This window comes from Rhinopithecus roxellana, chromosome 10 (genome assembly GCF_007565055.1).
Source record: "Rhinopithecus roxellana isolate Shanxi Qingling chromosome 10, ASM756505v1, whole genome shotgun sequence".
NCBI classification, from domain to species: domain Eukaryota; kingdom Metazoa; phylum Chordata; class Mammalia; order Primates; family Cercopithecidae; genus Rhinopithecus; species Rhinopithecus roxellana.
The window spans coordinates 96,506,545-96,528,549 of record NC_044558.1 but is presented as its reverse complement, the minus strand read 5'-3'; the positions used below and the strand labels follow the sequence as shown (position 1 = coordinate 96,528,549).

Below are 22,005 nucleotides of genomic sequence, written 5' to 3'. Positions count from 1 at the left end.
TATTCCTAGATTGGATTATAGGAAGAAGATATTGTTCCCCTCTTCTCCCCAGGTCCAAATCTAGTGTTTGGCATTAAATTCTCTGTAGTTAGTGATCCCTTCTTAGAAGATAATGCATGCCTTTCCTCCCTGGCTCCTTCTGCCCTCTCTCCTCCGTTTTCGTACTAAGCATATTATTTGGGATCAGGAATTTGACACGCATGGTGAGCTTAAATGACAGTGAATGACACTTTGTATTCCAAGGCTTTTGGAAATGCCAGAACGCTCCGGAATGACAACTCCAGCAGATTTGGGAAATACATGGATATACAATTTGATTTTCAGGTACACTGAAGCTCCTATTACTGGTTCATGGGGACCCCTTATTTTGCCAGTGACGGAACCCAAGCCAAGGCCCCTTAAGGGGAGAATGACATTTATTGGCTCAAGCAGTTTAAAAATGTATCCAGGGTTAGTGCTAGTTTTAGGAAGTGCAAGTAAAGACCACAATGAGATAACATTTTATACCATCTGGATGGGCAAAAACTAAAAAGTCTAATATATATGAGGTGTTGATGAAGATATGGATCATAAGGAATTCTTACACATTGCTGGTGGGGTGTAAAATATTGGGAAATTATTGGAAAATAATGGGGTGTACCAGAGTTATGATGTTATCTTAGGAAGCTGGAAAAACATAATCTAAGGTGCAACCATCCCGCTCTCAGAGATATCTCAAAGATATCAGATGCGTAAGCATGTCCATAACAGAACTGCTCATCATGATGAGCAAGTAAGTAGACTGAACAGCACCAACGCATCTGGAGAGAACTGAAATGTCCATCAACAGGAGAATGACTACATTGTGGTGTGTTCACAACATCAGGCATTACACTGCAGAGAGAAAATGAACCACACAGGTACACCTCACATGGATGGGTCTTGGGAACTTACTGTATGCCAGCGTGATATCATTTTTTTCATTAAGCTTAAAAACAAATCACAAGGACCGAACACAGTGGCTCATGCCTGTAATCCCAGCAATTTGGGAGGCCAAGGCAGGTGGATTACCTGAGGTCAGGAGTTCAGGACCAGCCTGGCCAACATGGTGAAACTTCATCTCTTAAAAAAAAATGCAAAAAAATTAGCCGGGCGTGGTGGTGTGCACCTGTAATCCCAGCTACTCGGAAGGCTGAGGCAGGAGAATTGCTTGAACCTGGGAGGTGGAGGTTTCAGACAGCCGAGATGGCACACTGCACTCCAGCCCGGGCAACAAGAGTGAAACTTCATCTCAAAAAAAAAAAAAAAAAAACAGACACAAGTAAACAATATCTTGTTTAGGCATGCCTGCTTACCTGGCAGGGGCCGGCACTCTTTTTCAGATACAGCCAGATAGTAAATATTTTAGGCTTTGTGAGCCATTCAGCCATACAGTCGAAATGACCCAAGTCCACTCTTGTAGCATGAAAGCAGCCATGGACAATGCATAAGTGAATGAGCATGGCTGTGTTAGACACAGAATTTAAGTGGAGCTAAGGCAAGCAGGAAAGGAAGGCAGAATTCTCAAGGGCTCATCATTCCAAGTGGTAAAATGACACATGGGAGAACAGCAGCTATATGAGCATGGAGCTCAATGATGAAGACAAACTGGCTCAAGGATGTCCCAGAGGCTGGGAAGTGGGCCTCTGGTGGAGTGGATTTGGAAAGAAATTTAATAGCTATGTGTATTTGAAAACCTTTTTGGAAGTTCAACACATATACTGAAAAGGCTGTAAAACATGGGGACAGCCCAGTGAATTTTTACATATGTATCCACCTCTGTAACCACCACCCAGACCAAGACATAAAAATGTCTAGCATCTGGGCCAGGCTTGGTGGCTCGTGCCTGTAATCCCAGCACTTTGGGAGGCCAAGGTGGGCGGATCACCTGAGGTCAGGAGTTTGAGACCAGCCTGGCCAACATGGTGAAACCCTGTTTCTAATAAAAATACAAAAATTAGCCAGGTGTGGTGGTGCACGCCTGTAGTCCCAGTTACTCGGGAGACTGAGGCATGAGAATTGCTTAAACTTGGGAGGCAGAGGTTGCAGTGAGCCCAGATTACACCACTGCACTCCAGCCTGAGCAAGAGAGTGAGACTCTATCTCAAAAAAAAAAAAAAAAAGATAGCATCTGGAGGCCAGGCAGTGGTGACTCACACCTGTAATAACAGCATTTTGGGAGGTCAAGGTGGAAGGATTGCTTGAGCCCAGGAGTTCAAGACCAGCCTGGGGAACATATTGAGACCCCGTCTTTACAAAAAAAACAAAATAGGCCGGGCGCGGTGGCTCAAGCCTGTAATCCCAGCACTTTGGGAGGCCGAGACGGGCGGATCACGAGGTCAGGAGATCGAGACCATCCTGGCTAACACCGTGAAACCCCGTCTCTACTAAAAATACAAAAACTAGCCGGGCGAGGTGGCGGGCGCCTGTAGTCCCAGCTACTCGGGAGGCTGAGGCAGGAGAATGGCGTGAACCCGGGAGGCAGAGCTTGCAGTGAGCTGAGATCCGGCCACTGCACTCCAGTCCGGGCGACAGAGCGAGACTCCGCCTCAAAAAAAAAAAAAAAAAAAAAAAAAAAAAAAAAAAAAAAAAAAAAAAAAAAAAAAAAAAAAAAAAAAACAAAATAAAATAGCAAGGCACAGTGGTGCATGCTTATAGTCCCAGTTACTTGGGAGGCTGAGGCGGGAGAATTGCTTGAGCCCAGGCATTTGAGGTTATAATGAGCCACGATCAGGCCACAGTACTCCAGCCTGGGCAACAGAGCAAGACCCTATCTCTTAAAATAAAAATTAAAAAAAAAAAATTCTAACATCTGAAAGCTTTTCCTGCCCTTCCCCAACACACTCCCCCTTCCCACTGCCCACTGTTCTGACCTCTGTGATCACGGGTTCATTTCACTGGTGAAGTGCATATGAATGAAATTACACAGTATGTTCTATTTTGTGCCTGACTTCTTTCAGTCAACGTATCTGTCAGATTCATCCATGTCCTTGCATGTAGCAGTTGTTCACTTTTTGATTATATGACTATGTCACAACTTATCTGTTCTCCTTTTGTTGGACATTTGGGCTATTTGCAGTTTGGGTCTGTGACATATAGCAGTTTGAACATCCGTGCACATGCCCTTTAGTAGATTTATATTGGATTAAAGAAGTAGAATTGTGGGGTTCTTACCAGCAAAGCAGTGTTAGGATAATTAATGATGGTTCCGGTTGCTCCATACCCTTGCCAACATTTATATTGTTCACCCTTTTGAGAAATTCTGGTGGGATATAGTGGTTTTTCACTGTGATTTAAGTTTGTATCTCCTTGGTAATTAATGAAATTTTGCTTCTTGGGCACTTAAAGGCTTTCTTTTTCATTAAAGTCTTTTGCCCATTTTTAATTGGGTTGTTGGTTCTTTCCTATTGATTTGCAAGAATCTCTATATATTCTGGAATAAAATCCTTTATTGGATATATTATTGAAAATATTAAGACAGTGTGATATTGACACAAGGATAGATAAAGAGGACAATGGATCAGAATACAGTCCAGACAAGATCGAGTCCACATGTACAGTCAGCTGACTTACAACAGAAGCATCACTATGATTCAGTAGAGACAAGATCATCTTTCCAATAAATGGCACAGATCAACTGGATATCAACATGAATAAAAACACCTTTGACCACTCCCCCTCTCCATATACAAAAATTCAATAGTGATGGATCATTATCCTAAACAATCAAGCTTCTAGAAAAAGACATAGAAACTATCTTCATGATAGTTTCTTGGGGTAAGCAAAAATCTTTGTAAACAGAACCCAGGAAATACTAATGATAGAAGATTGATAGGTCCAAAAAAAGAAGAAGAAGATTGATAGATCAGACTTCATTCCAACTTAGAACTTCAAGCCATCAGGAGATGCCAGGAAGAGATTTGTGTTGTCACTGCTGCATTTTTTGTTTTGTTTTGAAGGGCATCCCTGTAGGTGGGCATATCATCAGTTACTTGATAGAGAAGTCCCGAGTTGTCTACCAAAACCAAGGTGAGCGGAATTTCCATATCTTCTACCAGCTGCTGGCAGGTGGCGAAGAGGAGCGCCTGGCTCTCCTGGGACTGGAGCGAGACCCCCAGCTATATAAATACCTCTCACAGGTGGGAAGGACCAGCACCTGGCTTTGGTGGCTCTTCGGATGAGGGGATCAGAGGTGTTTATACGGGCTGCTGTAGGATGTTTGAGATGTTCTATTACCATCGTGCTATGTGTCCTATTGGCTGATTTCTTGATACATGTATATATCACAAGCAATCTAACCCATCTCCTCTTGTGCCTGGCAGCTATATCACCTTGGTAAAGTAACCGATGTCTAGGCAAGTGGTTCTCATCCCTGGCTGAAACTAGAATCACCTGAAGAACCCTTTAAAAACACAAATGCCTGGGCCATACCCTCCAGAGATTCAGATTTCACTGGTCTGGGGTAGGACCTGGGCATTAGAATTATTTTAAACGTCCTCCTGGTGATTTAGTGTACAGCCAAAGTGCGGAACGCTGATCTGGGTATGATAGAAACTCACCGTCCAACTATATCTAAAACCTATGCTATCTCATTCTGCTTCCAAACTACTTTTTTTTTTTTTTTTTTCTGTTTTTGGGACGGGGTCTCGCTCTGTCCTCCAGGTTGGAGTGCAGTAGCATAATAATGGCTCATCGTAGCCTTGACCTCCTGGGCTCAAGGACTCCTCCCATCTCAGCCTCCCAAGTAGCTGGGACTACAGGCTCGAAGTACCATGCCTCGTTAATTTTTGTAGTTTTTGTAGAGACAGGGTTTCTCCATGTTGCCCAGGCTGGTCTCAAACTCCTGAGCTTGAGAGATCCACCCACCTCGGCCTCCCAAAGTGCTGAGTTTACAAGCATGAGCCACTGTAAACTACTTTTGAAAAGATCTTTTTCCATGCTCCTGCCTTCCATCTTGACAAATGTTTGCTGCCAAATGAACATACCACCTTACAGCTATAGTTCAGACCATTCCTATAAGCAAGCCTAGGGTCTAGTGTTATAGAATTGACTGTCAGAACATAACCCTGCAATATTTGTTTTTCTGCAGCCTGCACTAGCATTCTAGAATATCCAGATTGTATGGCACTTCTCAGTATTTGATGTCATTAACACCTTTTTTGTCCCAACATTTTTTGATTTTTCTCTTCTCACTTGGCCTGGTTTTGAATGGAGGCCACCTTGTAGAATGTAGATGAAGGCATCATTTAAGAGAGAAAATGAGGTCTTATAAAATGAATCTCACAAAATGAGGATCAATACTTCCTAGAAATCATGGAAGAAAAGAAGGCTTGACAAAAGTTTACTTTCAAAAATGAAGACAAGCTGCGGCATGATGGTTCAGGCCTGTAATCCCAGCACTTTTGGAAGCCAAGGTGGGAGGATCGCTTGAGTTCAGGAGTTTAAGACCAGCCTGGGCAATGTAGCAAGACCCCGTCTCTAAATGTGTTTTAAAAATAGAAATAGAAAAATGAAGCTAAAAAATGAAAAGAAAGAATCTCATAATCTAATTTTATACTAATCAAACTCTGAACTAATTACTAAAACAAAGAAGACATCAAATGTGATTTTTTTTTTCTTTTTGGAGGGTTTAATTTTCCCAACAAAGTTGTATGGTCACATCATGTTTGTATTCCCATAGCATGATCAGAAAAGGTCAATTTATAAAAATATTTGAGGGCTTCATCCATTTTCCCAAGGGCTTCTCTAACCCTTTGATAAATAATTCCCTTTTAGAATATATCATGCCTTTATTCTTGTAGATTTTTTTCTGGCCACATTAATTCAACTAGATCCGTATACGTCAGGGGCTTTGGAAATGGGTCTAGCAATTTGCCACTATTATTTAAAACCAATTTCATGATCTCTCATAACTTCGGTAAACTTTATGGTTTCACTTGGCAGTATATTTGCACTGCTTCCAAACCAACAGGTTTTGGAGAGGGACTGATTTGCACAGGCCCATCCCTTTGGGGGCAGGAGCAGATGTTGCTGGTTGTGCCGGGAAGGTTTGTGAGGTTGCCAATTTTATATCGGCCACTTCACTAGGAAATATTTTCATGGTATGACACATCTGATTTCCCCCATGCAATGAAGAAAACTTTTAAGAAAACAGATCTTCAGATAATTAGGAAACTGGGAACACCCTGTACCACAAAAGCAAAATAATAAAAAACATTTTCCTAGAACGTTTTCTCTTTAAATCAGTCTGTTATTTAAAACACAACCTCTGAAGTTCATGGGGAAAATCTCTGTTTGTGATCATTTTCACAAAACCTCTGTTCCTCTAAATGCCAGCCTTTTATTTCCTTGTGGGAAAGCCTTCTTTCATCTAGTCCTGCAGTGACATTTTTGCTGGCAATCTCTAAGTGAGTCAAGAGTTTCTGATTTCAAGCACTGTAATATCTCTGCATATTTCAGCATCTATTTCCTGAGACAAACGGCTTCAATTCATTTAGCAAAAATGATAAGAAAACTATGTTTAAAAGCATGTACAAAAAGATATACCACTTACATGTAACTTGGAATGTTTTCCCAGAAGAGAGATTTTTAAATAAAATTCCAAATAAATTTGGGGAAAAAAAGCAACAGTTGTCAGATCATTACATGCTAGACCATTAGAGAAAAACCTATTTTTTTATTTGCAATTCAGTCCATTATAGGACTAGCTTTTGCATCTTCAGAGAGGAATAGACATGCTAATTGCCCTGATAAAAATGACATTAAGTGACTCAGACTTTTTGTCAACAGGGTCATTGTGCCAAAGAGTCATCCATTAATGACAAGAATGACTGGAAAACTGTTTCCAATGCCTTTTCTGTCATTGATTTTACTGAAGCTGACCTTGAGGTATGTGCTTTTGCAGCAGAACTGATAGTTTCCTCTGAGACTGAGGAAACATTCCTGATTTCTTGGTGTTTGCATAATACAGTGGCCAGATTCAACAAATAAAAATACAGAATGCGGCTGGGTGCGATGGCTCACACCTGTAATTCCAGCATTTTGGGTGGCCAAGGCAGGTGGATCATTTGAGGTCAGGAGTTTGAGACCACCCTGTCCAACATGGTGAAACCCTGTCTCTACTAAAAAAGTACAAAAATTAGCTGGGCGTGGTGGCGGGCGCCTGTAATCCCAACTACTCTAGAGTCTGAGGCAGGAAAATTGCTTGAATCCGGGAGGTGGAGGTTGCAGTGAGCCGAGATCGTGCCACTGCACTCCAGCCTGGGCGACATGAGTGAGACTGCATCTCAAAAACACAAAAACAAAAGCAAAAACACAGGATGCCTTGTTACATATGAATTTCAGATAAACAGTGAAGAATTTTTTAGTATGATCATGTGGACAAACTTATACTAAAAAAAGAAATGTAAGTTTGAAATTCAAATATTAACTGTGGGTTCTTTCATCTGGCAACCCTAAGTTTTCCTAATATTGTGTGCAAGGAGGAGGAGTCGGTTTTTTTTCTCCCGTAAAGTAAGTCCAGTCTCAACAATTTAGATGCCATAGAATTATAAGACTCTCGGCCGGGCGCGGTGGCTCAAGCCTGTAATCCCAGCACTTTGGGAGGCCGAGACGGGCGGATCACGAGGTCAGGAGATCGAGACCATCCTGGCTAACACGGTGAAACCCCGTCTCTACTAAAAAATACAAAAAACTAGCCGGGCGACGAGGCGGGCGCCTGTAGTCCCAGCTACTCGGGAGACTGAGGCAGGAGAATGGCGTGAACCCGGGAGGCGGAGCTTGCAGTGAGCTGAGAGCCGGCCACTGCACTCCAGCCTGGGCGGCAGAGCAAGACTCCGTCTCAAAAAAAAAAAAAAAAAAAAAGACTTTCATTCATTGAGGCTTCTATTTTGGCACAAACTGGAACAAATGGTAGAATTTATAAATACTTCGTTTTTACATCTTTTTGTCTTTTTTTTTTTTTTTCATTTTGATTGTTAAACTATCAGTCTTTCAAGGGCCAGGATGTAATTTAAAAACCTCTGTATTGAAGGCCAGGTGCAGTGGCTCACACGTGTAATCTTGATGCTTTGGGATGCTGAGGTGGCGAAATCACCTGAGGCTAGGAGTTTGAGACTAGCCTGGGGAACATAGTGAGACCCTGCCTCTACAAAAAAATTTTAAAAATTAGCCAGGCATGGTGGTGCATGCCTGTAGTCCCAGCCACTTAGGAGGCTGAGGTGGGAGGATTGCTTGAGCCTAGGAAGTTGAGACTGTAGTGAGCTATGATGGCACCATTGCATTCCAGCCTGGGTGACAGAGCAAGACCTCGTCTCTAAAAAAAAAGGATAGATGGGCCAGGTGTGGTGGCTCACGCCTGTAATCCCAGCACTTTGGGAGGCCGAGACAGGCAGATCACAAGAGCAGGAGATCAAGACCATCACGGATAACACGATGAAACCCTGTCTCTACTAAAAATAGACAAAATTAGCTGAGTGTGGTGGCGGGCGCAAGTAGTCCCAGCTACTTGGGAGGCTGAGGCAGGAGAATGGCCTGAACCTGGGAGGTGGAGCTTGCAGTGAGCAGAGATTGTGCCACTGCACTCCAGACTGGGTAACAGAGGGAGACTCCGTCTCAAAAAAAAAAAAAAAAAAGGATAGATGGATGGATAGATAGATAGATAATGTTATTTGAAAAATAGGTTCATTAGTGAGGTTTATTTTAGACAGTACTGTATAATTTTTTTTCCCCTCTTTTGAGACGGAGTCTTGCTCTGTCGCCAGGTTGGAGTGCAAAGGCGCTATCTCAGCTCATTGCAACTTCTGCCTCCCAGGTTCAAGTAATTCTCCTGCCTCAGCCTCCCGAGTAGCTGAGACTACAGGCACTTGCCACCACACCCAGCTAATTTTTTATTTTTAGTAGAGACAGGGTTCCCCATGTTGGCCAGATGGTCTCGATCTCTTGACCTTGTGATCCGCCCGCCTCAGCCTCCCAAAGTGCTGGGATTACAGGCGTGAGCCACCATGCCCGGTCATAAAATATTTTATAAAAGTAGTTTATTTTATGAAAAATTCATTTATGTATTTGTTGTTGTTATATGAAAATAAAGTGTTTCATGCTGGACATTGAGTAAGGCTGTTTCACTCTTCCCTTAGCACCCAAAGTGAATAACAGGGACGATTTCTGGGGAAGGGGAGGGCTTGGTTCTGTGAGCTCAGGTGTGGAATTGGGACGGGGGCATTTTTCCTTTGGGTGTCTCCACTACATGTATCAATTAGGTAGCCACCGTTCTCTTTCTCTGTCCTGATCTCCTGTCTCTGAACACTTCCCATGTTCCCAGAATCTCTTTGGAATTATTGCCAGTGTCTTACACCTGGGGAACATTTGTTTTGAAGAAGATGACCAAGGCTGTGCCACTATCCCAGACACCCACGAGATCAAGTGGATAGCCAAGGTGATGTTCCTGTTTCGGAGAGGACAGAGGGAGGGGGAGGGGTGGGAGAGGAGAGCAAGGCCGCTGGGTGCTCACAGTTAGGCCCAAATGTCTGGTGCCATGCTCTTTTGGCTGATACTGGTTAGGAGGTTTAAAGAGTGGGGGTTTGAAGGAGAGGGCGGGAGTAAAAGCCAGTTGGTTGAGGGAGCTATTGTGTTCTGTTTTGTACTAAAGCGCAGTGATCATTCTGGGCAGATAACCCTGGGCCTGGATACTCCATGAACTCTTTATAAGTTAGTGAGTAGGCCGGGCACAATGACTCATGCCTGTGATCCCAGCACTTTGGGAAGCCAAGGCAGGAGGATCGCTTGAGGCCAGAAATTCAAGGCTGCAGTGAGCCACGATCATGCCCACTGCACTCCAGCCTGGGCAATGTAGTGAGACCCTATCTCTAAAAAAAAAGAAATTAGTTGTGAATGGTGGCACACACCTGAAGTCCCAGCTACTCAGGAGGCTAAGGTGGGAGGATCACTTCAGACTGGTAGGCAGAGGTTGCAGTGAGCAGAGATCATGCCACTGCACTCCAGCCTGGGTGACAGAGTGAGACCCTGTCTCAAAAAAAGTCACAATGAGCTATGCTTGTGCCACCACATTCCCACCTGGCAACAGAGCCATACCTTGTCTCTAAAAAAATAATAAAAAGCAAGTAAAACTGCGTCACTGAATAGCACTTTGGATTTCTTTTCTATGCAGCTTCTGGGAGTCCACCCAGCAGTCCTTCTGGAAGCTCTCACCCACAGAAAAATTGAAGCCAAAACTGAGGAGGTAAAAATGGCTCTAGGTGGAAATGTGCCGGCCCTCCCTGCTGCTGCTGCCTCCCTCCAATAGCAGCAGGGTGGTGGCCTCACGGGAGGCCAAACCTTTGATCCTAGCTCACCAGGCCCTGTGTGGTCCAGCTCCTGCAGGGTCTCCTGCCTCATCCTCCCCCATCACCATCACCACCACCACACCAATGCTAGCAAGCCACACCTCATACTCCCTATGTCCTCCCTCCACAGGAGCCTTTGCACCTGCTGTTCCTTCTGCTGGAACACTGTTCCCGATGCTTCATCTAGTTAACTCCTCTTCATCCTTCATTTCCTGGGGGTCACCTCCTCAAGGAGCCTTCTCTGATCCTCCCACCTCTACCTCAAAGCACCATATGTATCTCCTTGTAGCACTTTCAACATGACTGTGTGATTCTTTGAATGTCTCTCCATCCCTCCCTACCCCCAAATGAACTGTGAGCCCATGAAGGTCAGGACTGCTTGTCTGGGTTACAGCTGTATCTTGGCAGCCCAGCACAGTGCCGGGCACACATGGGCACTCAAGAAAGAGACATCATATGAACCAAAGGCAAGAGTAGCATCTTCCTAGCATGTATGCTTTGCCAGTCATCATTAAACACTAGTTCAAGACTGTGTGTGGTGGCTTATACCTGTAATCAGTTTGGAAGGCTGCAGTGGGAGGATTGCTTGAGCCCAGGAATTCGAGACCAGCCTGGGCAACATGGCTAGACCTGATTTCTACAAAAAAAAAAAAAAAAAAAAAAAAAAATCGGGACATGGCGGTGGACACCTGTAGTCCCAACTACTGCATTCCAGGCTGGGCAGCAGAGCGAGATCCTGTCCCTTTATTTATTTATTTTTGTTATTGTCGTTGTTAAGAAAAAAAGACCTATAATCCCAGCACTTTGGGAGGCCAAGGCGGGCAGATCAAGAGGTCAGGAGATCAAGCCATCCTGGCTAACACGGTGAAACCCAGTGTCTACTACAAATACAAAAAATTAGCCGGGCGAGGTGGAGGGCGCCTGTAGTCCCAGCTACCCGGGAGGCTGAGGCAGGAGAATGGCGTAAACCCTGGAGGCAGAGCTTGTAGTGAGCCAAGATCGTGCCACTGCACTCCAGCCTGGGTGACAGGGCGAGACTCCGTCTCAAAAAAAAAAAAAAAAAAAAGACTTCTTTGAACACTCTGGGGGCTTCTTTTTTCCACCTGTAATGATGCACCTTGTCATTCTTTTCAGGTGATCTGCCCATTGACACTAGAACTCTCTGTCTACGCTAGAGATGCAATGGCGAAGGCTGTTTATGGACGAACGTTTACTTGGCTGGTCAACAAAATCAATTCCTCCTTAGTTAACAAGGTTGGTCAATGCATTTTTGGTACCTTGCTCTTGCTAACATGGTGATGTTTTATAATCATCATCATTTCTTTAAAGAATTTGGGAGGGATAATGAACTGTGGACGCCTCATAGGCAGGGATGGTGTCTTTCCCTAGTCACATTTCCAGTGTCTCGCATACGGTATGAATGCATGCCGAGTGACTCACACAGTGTGTCCCAAAGTGTGCTTTGCATAGCGCCTGTGGTATGCCAGATAGCTTCAAGTGTACACAGAAACTTTTTATTTTTTATTTTTATTTTTAGAGACAAGATCTTGCTCTGTCACTCAGGCTGGAGTGCAGTGGTGCAATTGCAACCTCCAGCTCCTGGGCTCAAGCAATCCTCCTGCCTCAGCCTCCCAAATAGCTGGAACTACAGTTGCATGCCACCATGCCCAGATAATTTTAAAAAATTTTTTCGTAGAGATGAGGTTTTGGTGTGTTGTCCAGGCTGGTTTCAAACACCCATGCTCAAGCCATCTTCCCACTGCTGCCTTCCAAAGTGCTCGGATTGCAGGCATGAACCACCACAAATCTCTAAATTTCAACAGTAATATATTCACCTGACATTTTAAAAAATTTCAACAGAAGCATATTTTAACATATTTAAGAAAAAATATAGCTCTTCAAACTCACACTTCAGTCACATTTCCTTTTCAAGTGGAATTAAATATAAAAGGGATTTAATCCACACTAAAAGTTAAGGAAATGATAAATGGGTGGGGAGGGGATATGTGGATGTGACAAAATTCATGGAGGTAGGACGCAAAAGATGATTTTGGAGGTAGCGACTTAGGGCACTCATACAGAGTATTTAATTGTGTCCCTTTAAAACTAAATAAATACATTATCTTTTTTTTTTTTTTTTTTTTTTTTTTTGAGACAGAGTCCCACTTTGTCATCCAGGCTGGAGTGCAGTGGCACAATCTTGGCTCACTGCAACCTCCACCTCCGGGGTGCAAGTGATTCTTGTGCCTCAACCTCCCGAGTAGCTGGGATTACAGGTGCACACCACCATGCCCGGCTAATTTTTGTAATTTTTTAGTAGAGATGGGATTTCGCCATGTTGGCCAGGCTGATCTTAAACTCCTGGCCACAAGTGATCCGCCTGCCTCAGCCTCCCAAAGTGCTGGGATTGCAGGACTGAGCCACCACACCCAGTTTGAAATAAATACATTATCTTTGAATACCCACCGTGGCCTGAGGGTACTTGGTCCTCCTTCTTGGATAGGCATCTTCTTGTCTATCTAGGTCCTTTTCTCCTTCTTCTTTTTCTTATTTTTCTTCTTCTTATTTTTCTTCTTCTCCTCCTCCTCTTCCCCCTCCTCCTCCTCCTCCCCCTCCTCCTCCTCCTCCCCCTCCTCCTCCTCCTCCCCCTCCTCCTCCTCCTCCCCCTCCTCCTCCTCCTCCCCCTCCTCCTCCTCCTCCCCCTCCTCCTCCTCCTCCTCCTTAGCTTGGGAGGCTGAGGAGAGCTGAAGCAAAGAAGTGAATCAGAAGGGGAAGGTCTCACTCCACAGTTGATGGCTGTGGAAGCCGCAGTGGGATCTGAGTAGGCAGGAGCAGCAGGCTGGGGAAATTACTTCCACCCAAAGGTTCTGTATTGTTGGAGAAAGAGGAGACACGAGCTTTAGCGCCAAGTCCCAGTTTGGGGGAGCAGCAACAGAGTTTTGAGTAGCACAAAGGAAAAGACCTAAGAATGAGTGGAGTGTGTTATTTTGACCAGGATTTCACCAGGAAAACTGTAATTGGATTACTGGACATCTACGGGTTTGAAGTCTTTGACAAGAATGGGTACGTTTTGTCATTACCTCCCTACCTGTCTTTTGCCCTTTTTTAAGGTTTCAGTCAAGATTTAAATCATTCGCTAATGTTACTAGATTGATTTTCCTGTCCCCAGAAAATCTCTAGATTTACATAGTTTCTAATTTACAGACCATCCTAGATGTCGACTAACCATAAAAATGCAAATATATTCTCACTTGACTCTTATGATTTATTTAGTAAATTATTTTATTAATAAGGACTTTGCTTTTTCTTTATTAAAAGCATCCCTAGAAAGAATATAATTTTTAAAAAATGGTTCTCTTCATTTAACTTTAGTTATTTAAATCTTTTGTATCTCTAGTTTTGAACAGTTCTGTATAAATTACTGCAATGAGAAACTCCAGCAACTGTTAATCGAGAGGACTCTAAAAGCAGAACAGGCAGAATATGAAATGGAAGGCATAGAGGTAAACATTTTGATATTTTCTCCTCATCTGATTTCTTAATCTAGCTAAAGATTTTTTAAATTATTATTATTATTATTATTTTTTAAGCAAAGTCTTACTCTGTCACCCAGGCTGGAGTACAGTGGCAGAATCATGGCTTGTTGCAACCTCCACCTCCTGGGGTCAAGTGATCCTCCTGCCTCAGCCTCCTCAGTAGCTGGGACCACAGGCACATGCCACCATGCCTGGCTAATTGTTTTACTTTTTGTAGAAACAGGGTCTCTCTATGTTGCCCAAGCTGGTCTTGAACTCCTGGACTCAAGTGATCTTCCTGCCTCGACCTCCCAAAGTACTGGGACTACAGGTGTCAGCCACTGTGCCCAACCACTGAAGACATTTAATTGAAATATTATTTCATTGGAGATTTTCCTAATTAGTACTGAGGATTAATTTTTAGCCCTTCTCTGTTTATTTCCTGAGAAATTATTTTGGTATTCAGAAAATATAATTTGTTTAAGGTTGAATATAAATATAAAAACTAGATTTTGAAAAAAGATGTCTTAGAAAACCAATTTAAAACCAACTTTTATGCTCATCTAAATATTTCTTGAAGAATTAATTCCTCTTTGTCATTTTAGTGGGAGCCAATTAAATATTTCAACAACAAGATCATCTGTGATTTGGTAGAAGAGAGACATAAAGGAATCATATCCATTCTGGTGAGAAAAATTAATGTTGCATTAGAGCCTGTTCACCCGGCATTTACAACTCTTGGAAGAACTTTTTCCCAGGCTTAAAAAGGGTTGAGCCGGGCCAGGTGCGGTGGCTCACACCTGTAATCCCAACACTTTGGGAGGCTGAGGCAGGTGGATCACCTGAGGTCAGGAGTTAGAGAGCAGCCTGACCAATATAGTGAAACCCCATCTCTACTAAAAATACAAAAATTAGCTGGGCATGGTGGCACGCACCTGTAGTCTCAGCTACTTGGGAGGCTGAAACAGGAGAATTGCTTGAACCTGGGAGGCAGAGGTTGCAGTGAGCCGAGATCACACCACTGTACTCCAGCCTGGGCGACAGAGCGAGACTCCATCTCAAAAAAAAAAAAAAAAAAAAGGTTGAGCCAGGGTGGTCTCTAACTCCTGGGCTCAAGCAATCCTCCCACATCAGCCTCCTGAGTAGCTGGAACTGCAGAGGTATACCACCACACCTGGCTAAATTTTAAACTTTTTATAGAGAAAGGGTTTCACCATGTGACCTAGGCTGGTCTCAAACTCCTGGACTCAAGTCATCCTCCCACCTTGGCCTGTCAAAATGCCAGGATTATAGACGTGAACCACTTCACTCGACCACACCTGTAATTTTTAAGATACCAACTAGATGGTATCATTCTTGAGGATTAAAAATAGGAAATAGAAAGATGAACTTAAGAAATATGAAAGCTTTGACTCAACTGGTTTTATACCTTTCTTTCCCTGAGAGCTTTTATTCTACAACAAGAGTCTGTACACATGGTAATCGTGGTCAGCGATGACTGGTTTAGAGAAGATGAGATTGGCATTAAGCTTGGTCATAGTAGCTGTGGAGTATCCTTGGGAAGACTTTGAGTCAGATGGTGGGAGAGTTGCCTTTTCATAGGATATTCAGGCCCTCTGGTTCCATGGTCCCCTTCTCAAATCTTAGAAGCCAAACACATGGATAAGCCCCTTTCTTCCCCCAGAATGTTCACCTGCACTTATATGAAATGACAGTCTTTTAGTCCAGTACTTTCTGCTCCAGCTGGTGAACGCATTTAAACTTGGCATTGATGGAGTGTCATGCTGTGGATTGAGGCTTCTCTTTTTCTTTTGAAGGATGAAGAATGCATTCGGCCTGGTCCTGCTACAGACTTGAGTTTCCTGGAGAAATTGGAAGAGAAAGTGGGCACACATGCACACTTCGAAACGTACATACTTTATTTGACCAGATTTTGCATGGGGGAAGATCATTGTATCTCCATTTTTTTAGTATTTGGATAATGTTCTTCAAGAGAACAACTACTTCATACATAAAAATATCTTTATGATATACCACTCATAGATGTGCCAGCCCTTTGTTAGTAGAAATTAAGTGAATTACAAGTATTTTTTTTTTTTTTGAGACATGGTCTTAGTTTGTCACCTAGGCTGGAGTGCAGTGGCATGATCACAACTCACTGCAGCCTCAACCTCCCAGGCTCAAGTGATCCTCCAACCTCAGCCTCCCAAGAAGCTGGGGTGACAAACATACACCTCCATGCCTGGCTAATTTTTATATTTTTTGTAGAGACAGGGTTTCACCCTGTTCCCCAGGCTGGTCGGGAACTCCTGGCTCCAAGCGATCCACCTATCTTGGCCTCTCAAAGTGCCGGGATTACTGCTGTGAGCCATCGCACTCAGACACAAGTATGATTTTTTTTGTTTTGAGACGGAATCTCGCTCTGTTGCCCAGGTTGGACTGCAGTGGCTGGGTCTCAGCTCACTGCAAGCTCCGCCTTGTGCGTTTACATCATTCTCCTGCCTCAGCCTCCCGAGTAGCTGGGACTACAGGCACCTGCCACCACGCCTGGCTAGTTTTTTTTGTATTTTTTAGTAGAGACGGGGTTTCACCATGTTAGCCAGGATGGTCTCGATCTCCTGACCTCGTGGTCCACCCGTCTCAGCCTCCCAAAGTGCTGGGATTCCAGGCTTGAGCCACCGCGCCCGGCCACAAGTATGATTTTTTAAAAAAGATTTTGTATCTTCCTTTATCAGTGATCATTATATTTTGGACATGTCTATGTACATGAAATAATCTTTTCAAAAATTCAAGTATAAAATACTGTGATATGAGTAGATCTGAAATGAACAACCCGATAAATTTTTGTGTTTGTATGTGCCTGTGTAACCACCATGCAGATCAAATACAGAGTACCACATCCCACGAGATCAACTAGACATTTAACTTAGTCTTTGAGGTAAGGAGGAGACAATTTAAGAGCATATGCTGGAGTCATTAAGACCTGGTTTGTTTGTTTGTTTCTTTTTTGCTTTTTGGTTTTGTTTTGTTTTGTTTGAGATGGAGTCTCACTCTGTCACCCAGGCTGAAGTGCAGTGGTGCAATCTCTGCTCACTACAACCTCCACATCCCGGGTTCAAGCGATTCTCCTGCCTCAGCCTCCCGAGTAGCTGGGATTACAAGCACCTGCCACCACGCCCAGCTAATTTTTTATTGTCATTATTATTATTGTCATTATTATTATTATTATTATTATTATTAGAGACAGAGTCTTGCTCTGTTGCCCAGACTGAGTGTAGTAGGGCGATCTCGGCTCACTGCAACCTTCACCTCCCGGGTTCACGTGATTCTTCTGCCTCAGCCTTGCAAGTAGCTAGGACTACAGACGTGTGCTAGTAGAGATGAGGTTTCACCATGTTAGCCAGGCTGGTCCTGAACTCCTGACCTCAAGTGACCTGCCCACCTCAGTCTCCCAAAGTGCTGGGATTACAGAAGTGAGCTACCGTACCTGGCCCCAAGACCAAATGAATGCTCCTGCATTTGTGTTTCCCCTGCTACAAGATGGGGTTATTAATATACTTACCATCCAGTTTTGTAAATGATGCAATTTGTGGACATGGTAAAGACTTAGTAAATGGTGATGGCTTTCTCAGACCTGTTGTAGAATGCTGAAAGGATAAGTAAATGAAATTGCAAAGGATAAGCACATGAAATTATATAGTGAATCAAGAATGGAAAAATAAATTGGGGTGCATTCACAAATGGAATAATATATCACTGTGCAATGAATAATCTGTAACTGCATGCAATGATGTAAGTAAGTTACACAAATGTGATAGAAGTCAGACACAAAAGAGTACATATTATGGCCAGGTGCTCTGGTTCATGCCTATAATCCCAGTACTTTGGGAGGCTGAGGCAGGCGGATCACCTGAGGTCAAGAGTTCGAGACCAGCCTGACCAACATGGTGAAACCCCGTCTCTACTAAAAATACAAAACTTAGTCGGGCATTGTGACACACACCTGTAGTTCCAGCTACTTGGGAGGCTGAGGCAGGAGAATCGCTTGAATCTGGGAGGCGGAGGTTGCAGTGAGCCGAGATTGCGCCATTGCACTCCAGCCTGGGCAACAAAGCGAGACTCTGTCTCAAAGGAAAAAAAAAAAGACTACATACTATAGAATTCCATTGCAATGCAACACATACAACTGGGTAAAAATTCACTTATGCTGTTACATGTCTGGTTGCAACTGGAAAGGGCTCAATGTGGGGGGTTCTCAAGGACTGCTCTGCTTCTTAATCTGGGTGCTGGTTACACAGGCATATTGTTTTCGTTTTTCTTTTCTTTTTTTTTTTTTTTTTGAGACAGAGTCTTGCTCTGTCGCCCAGGCTGGAGTGCAGTGGCCAGATCTCAGCTCACTGCAAGCTCCGCCTCCTGGGTTTACGCCATCCTCCTGCCTCAGACTCCCGAGTAGCTGGGACTACAGGCGCCCGCCACCTCACCTGGCTAGGTTTTTTTGTATTTTTTAGTAGAGACGGGGTTTCACCATGTTAGCCAGGATGGTCTCGATCTCTTGACCTCGTGATCCGCCCGTCTCGGCCTCCCAAAGTGCTGGGATTACAGGCTTGAGCCACCGCTCCCGGCCAGGCATATTATTTTCAAATATTCATTGAGCTGTACGCTTAGAATATATGTGTGCTGTCAATTTATGTGACAATTTCAAGTAAAAGTCATTTTAAAAAATCAAGAATCTGGCCAGGCACAGTGGCTCATGCCTATAATCCCGGCACTTTAGGAGGCTGAGGCAGGTGGATCGTCTGACGTCAGGAGTTCAAGAACAGCCTGCCCAACATGGTGAAAAACGATCTCCACTAAAAATACAAAAAATTAGCCAGGCATGGTGGCTCACACCTGTAATCCCAGCTACTTGGGAGGCAGAGGCAGGAGAATCGTTTGAACTCAGGAGGCAGAGGTTGCAGTGAGCCAAGATCACACCACTGCACTCCCGCCTGCGAGACAGAGCAAGACTCCATCTCAAAAAAAATCAAGAATCTGTAGAAACTGAAAACTGATATTTTATGAGCATTTTAGTCTTTCAACATCATAAAAATGTAAGACATGTTACATCACCTAGAAAAACAGAAGTGAATTCATTGTACAAATACATGTGTTTCTGTGGCTCAGTTCTGTACTTTTATTTCTCAGCATTTATGGGAAGAAAGGATCTAATTTTGTTTTTTTATTTTTTGAGACAAGGTCTCACTCTGTTGCACAGGCTGGAGTCTAGTGGTGTAATTATAGTTCACTGCAGCCTCAAATTCCTGGGCTCAAACAATCCTCCCACCTCAGCCTCCTGAGTAGCTGGGACTACAAGGTGCATGCTACCACTCCCAGCCAATGTTTTGTATTTTTTTTAAAAGACAGGGTCTTGCTGTGTTGCCCCAGACTAATCTCAAACTCCTGGCCTTAAACGATCCTCCTGCCTCAGCCTCCCAAAGTGCTAGGATTAAAGGTGTGAGCTACTACGCCTGGCCAAAGGATCTAATTTTAAAGAAATTTTGGTCTATAGCCAGAAAATAAGTAACAAGACTTCCTGGGAGCCTCCCTGTGTAGTGGCTTTCAATGTAGACCTAACTGGTTGAAGGCATCTCTCTCTCACTCTTTGCTTCAGATATTGGTGCCATTTTGTCTCAGTGAAGTAGAAAGTTCACCTCATAGGCCAGGTGTGGTGGCTCACACCTGTAATCCCAGCACTTTGGTAGGCTGAGGCAGGTGGATCACAAGGTCAGGAGTTCAAGACCAGCCTGACCAACATGGTGAAACCCCATCTCTACTAAAAATGCAAATTTAGCCGAGTGTGGTGGCACGTGCCTGTAATCCCAGCTTCTCCAGAGGCTGAGGCAGGAGAATCACTTAATCCCAGGGGGTGGAGGTTGCAGTGAGCCAAGATCGTGCCACTCTACTCCAGCTTGGGCAACAGAGCAAGACTCCATCTCAAAAAAAAAAAAAAAAGAAAGTTCAACTCATGTCCATTTCTGTCTCGTAGCCGTAAGCTGGCTGGTCCAAAGGGCCGAAAGAGGATTGGCTGGATGGAGTTCCGCCTCCTCCACTATGCAGGAGAGGTCACATACTGCACCAAGGGTAAGTGGTCGTGGGGTACAGGTGACAGCCATGTGTGTGCCCAGCCTGGTGTCTTACAATAAACTCCGAGTCCACGGAGGAAATGGTGCACGGTCATCCCAAACATTCCCTAACCTTGCATTCAAGCCACTCGAAAAAGTCTTTCTAATTGTATTTATTATTTTTGTAAATAACCACTTTATTGAGATGCAATTCACATACCATCCATTTACCCCATTTTAAAATGTACAATTCAGTAGATTTTAGTATTAATATATTCAGAGTTGTGAAAACATTACCACCATTCATTTTGTTTTATTTTATTTTTATTTTTATTTTGAGAGAGAGTCTCGCTCTGTTGCCCAGGCTGGAGTGCAGTGGCGCAGTCTCGGCCCACTGCAACCTACACCTCCCAGGTTCAAGCCATTCTCCTGCCTCAGCCTTCCAAGTAACTGGGGTTACAGGCGCCCACCACCACGCCCAGCTAATTTTTTTGTTTGTTTGTTTTTGCCATGTTGGCCAGGCTAGTCTGGAACTCCTGACCTCAAGTGATCTACCCACCTTAGCCTCCCAAAGTGCTGGGATTACAGGTATGAGCCACCATGCCTGGCCACCACCATTCATTTTAGAACATTTTATCACCCCCAAAAGAAATCCTGTAGCCATTAGCAGGCACTCTCTGTTTCCCTCTAACCCCACCCCTACAGCTCAAGGCAACCAGCTGATCCACCTTCCCTCTCTATAGATTGACCTTTTTTTTTTTTTTTGACCTTTTTTTATAACTGGAATCATACAACGTGTGGCCTTTTGTGTCTGGTTTCTTTCACTTAACATAATTTTTTTCAGGGTTCATCCATGCTTTCATTCCTTTTTATTGTCAAATAATATTCCATGATGTGGATATGCCACATTTTGTTCATGCATTCCTCAATACCTCATGGTAGGCACTTGGGTTGTTTATACCTTCTAACTATTATAAATAAGGCTACCATGAATATGCCGGTATGAGTTTTAGTATGGGCATAAGTTTTCATTTTTCTTATGTATATACCTAGGAATGGAATTATTAGATTAGATATGGTAACTCAGCCAGGTGCAGTGGCTCATGCCTGTAATCCCAGCACTTTGGGAGGCCAAGTGGGGGGCGAATCACCTGAGGTCAGGAGTTTGAGACCAGCCTGGTGAAGCCCCATCTCTACTGAAAATACAAAAATTAGCCGGGTGTGGGGGTGGACACCTGTAGTCCCAGCTACTTGGGAGGCTGAGGCAGGAGAATGGCTTGAACCTGGGAGGCAGAGGTTGCAGTGAGCCAAGATTGTGCCTCTGCATTCCAGCCTGGGTGACAGAGCAAGACTTCGTCTCAAAATAAAAAATATGTATGTTAACTGTATGCTTAACCTTTTGAGGAACTGCCAGGTCATTTTCCGAAGCAGCTGCACCATTTTACATTTCCACCAGCAGCATATGAGGGCTTCCAATGTCTCCACAGACTCACCCATGCTTGTGTTATATCATTCTATATATCTGTTATGTTCCATATGTGATGTTCTGCTCTGTTGCCCGAGCTGGAGTGCAGTGGCATGATCTCTGCTCACTGCAAGCTCCACCTCCTGGGTTCATGCCATTCTCCTGCCTCAGCCTCCCAAGTAGCTGGGACTACAGGCACCACCACCACGCCCGGCTAATTTTTTGTATTTTTAGTAGAGACGGGGCTTCACTGTGTTAGCCAGAATGGTCTCCATCTCCTGACCTCATGATCCAGCCGCCTTGGCCTCCCAAAGCGCTAGAATTATAGGTGTGAGCCACCACACCCGGCCTATATGTGATGTACTTCTAACCATATTAGTGGGTGTGAAGTGGTATTTCATTGTGCTTTTGATTTGCATTTCTCTAATGACCTATGATATTAAACATCTTTTCATGTGCTTATTGGCTGTTTATCTTCCTTGGAGAAATGTCTGTGCAGATCTTTTGCCCATGTTTGAGATTAGGTTTTTTTCATTATTGAGTTGTAAGAATTTGTTATATATCCT

General features: G+C 43.8%; 1 protein-coding gene across 1 annotated transcript in view; it reads left to right on the top strand.

The window, feature by feature from the left end:
• Positions 1–22,005, top strand: part of MYO1H (myosin IH) — a 60,927-nt gene that overhangs the window by 9,081 nt on the left and 29,841 nt on the right. Inside the window, exons 4-14 of the mRNA XM_010379539.2 lie at positions 244–324; positions 3,978–4,157; positions 6,808–6,906; positions 9,338–9,451; positions 10,184–10,255; positions 11,493–11,612; positions 13,354–13,421; positions 13,756–13,861; positions 14,479–14,559; positions 15,691–15,782; positions 19,899–19,993. Of these exons, the coding sequence (XP_010377841.1) occupies positions 244–324; positions 3,978–4,157; positions 6,808–6,906; positions 9,338–9,451; positions 10,184–10,255; positions 11,493–11,612; positions 13,354–13,421; positions 13,756–13,861; positions 14,479–14,559; positions 15,691–15,782; positions 19,899–19,993 (1,108 nt within the window). The remainder of the gene's footprint in view (positions 1–243; positions 325–3,977; positions 4,158–6,807; positions 6,907–9,337; positions 9,452–10,183; positions 10,256–11,492; positions 11,613–13,353; positions 13,422–13,755; positions 13,862–14,478; positions 14,560–15,690; positions 15,783–19,898; positions 19,994–22,005) is intronic.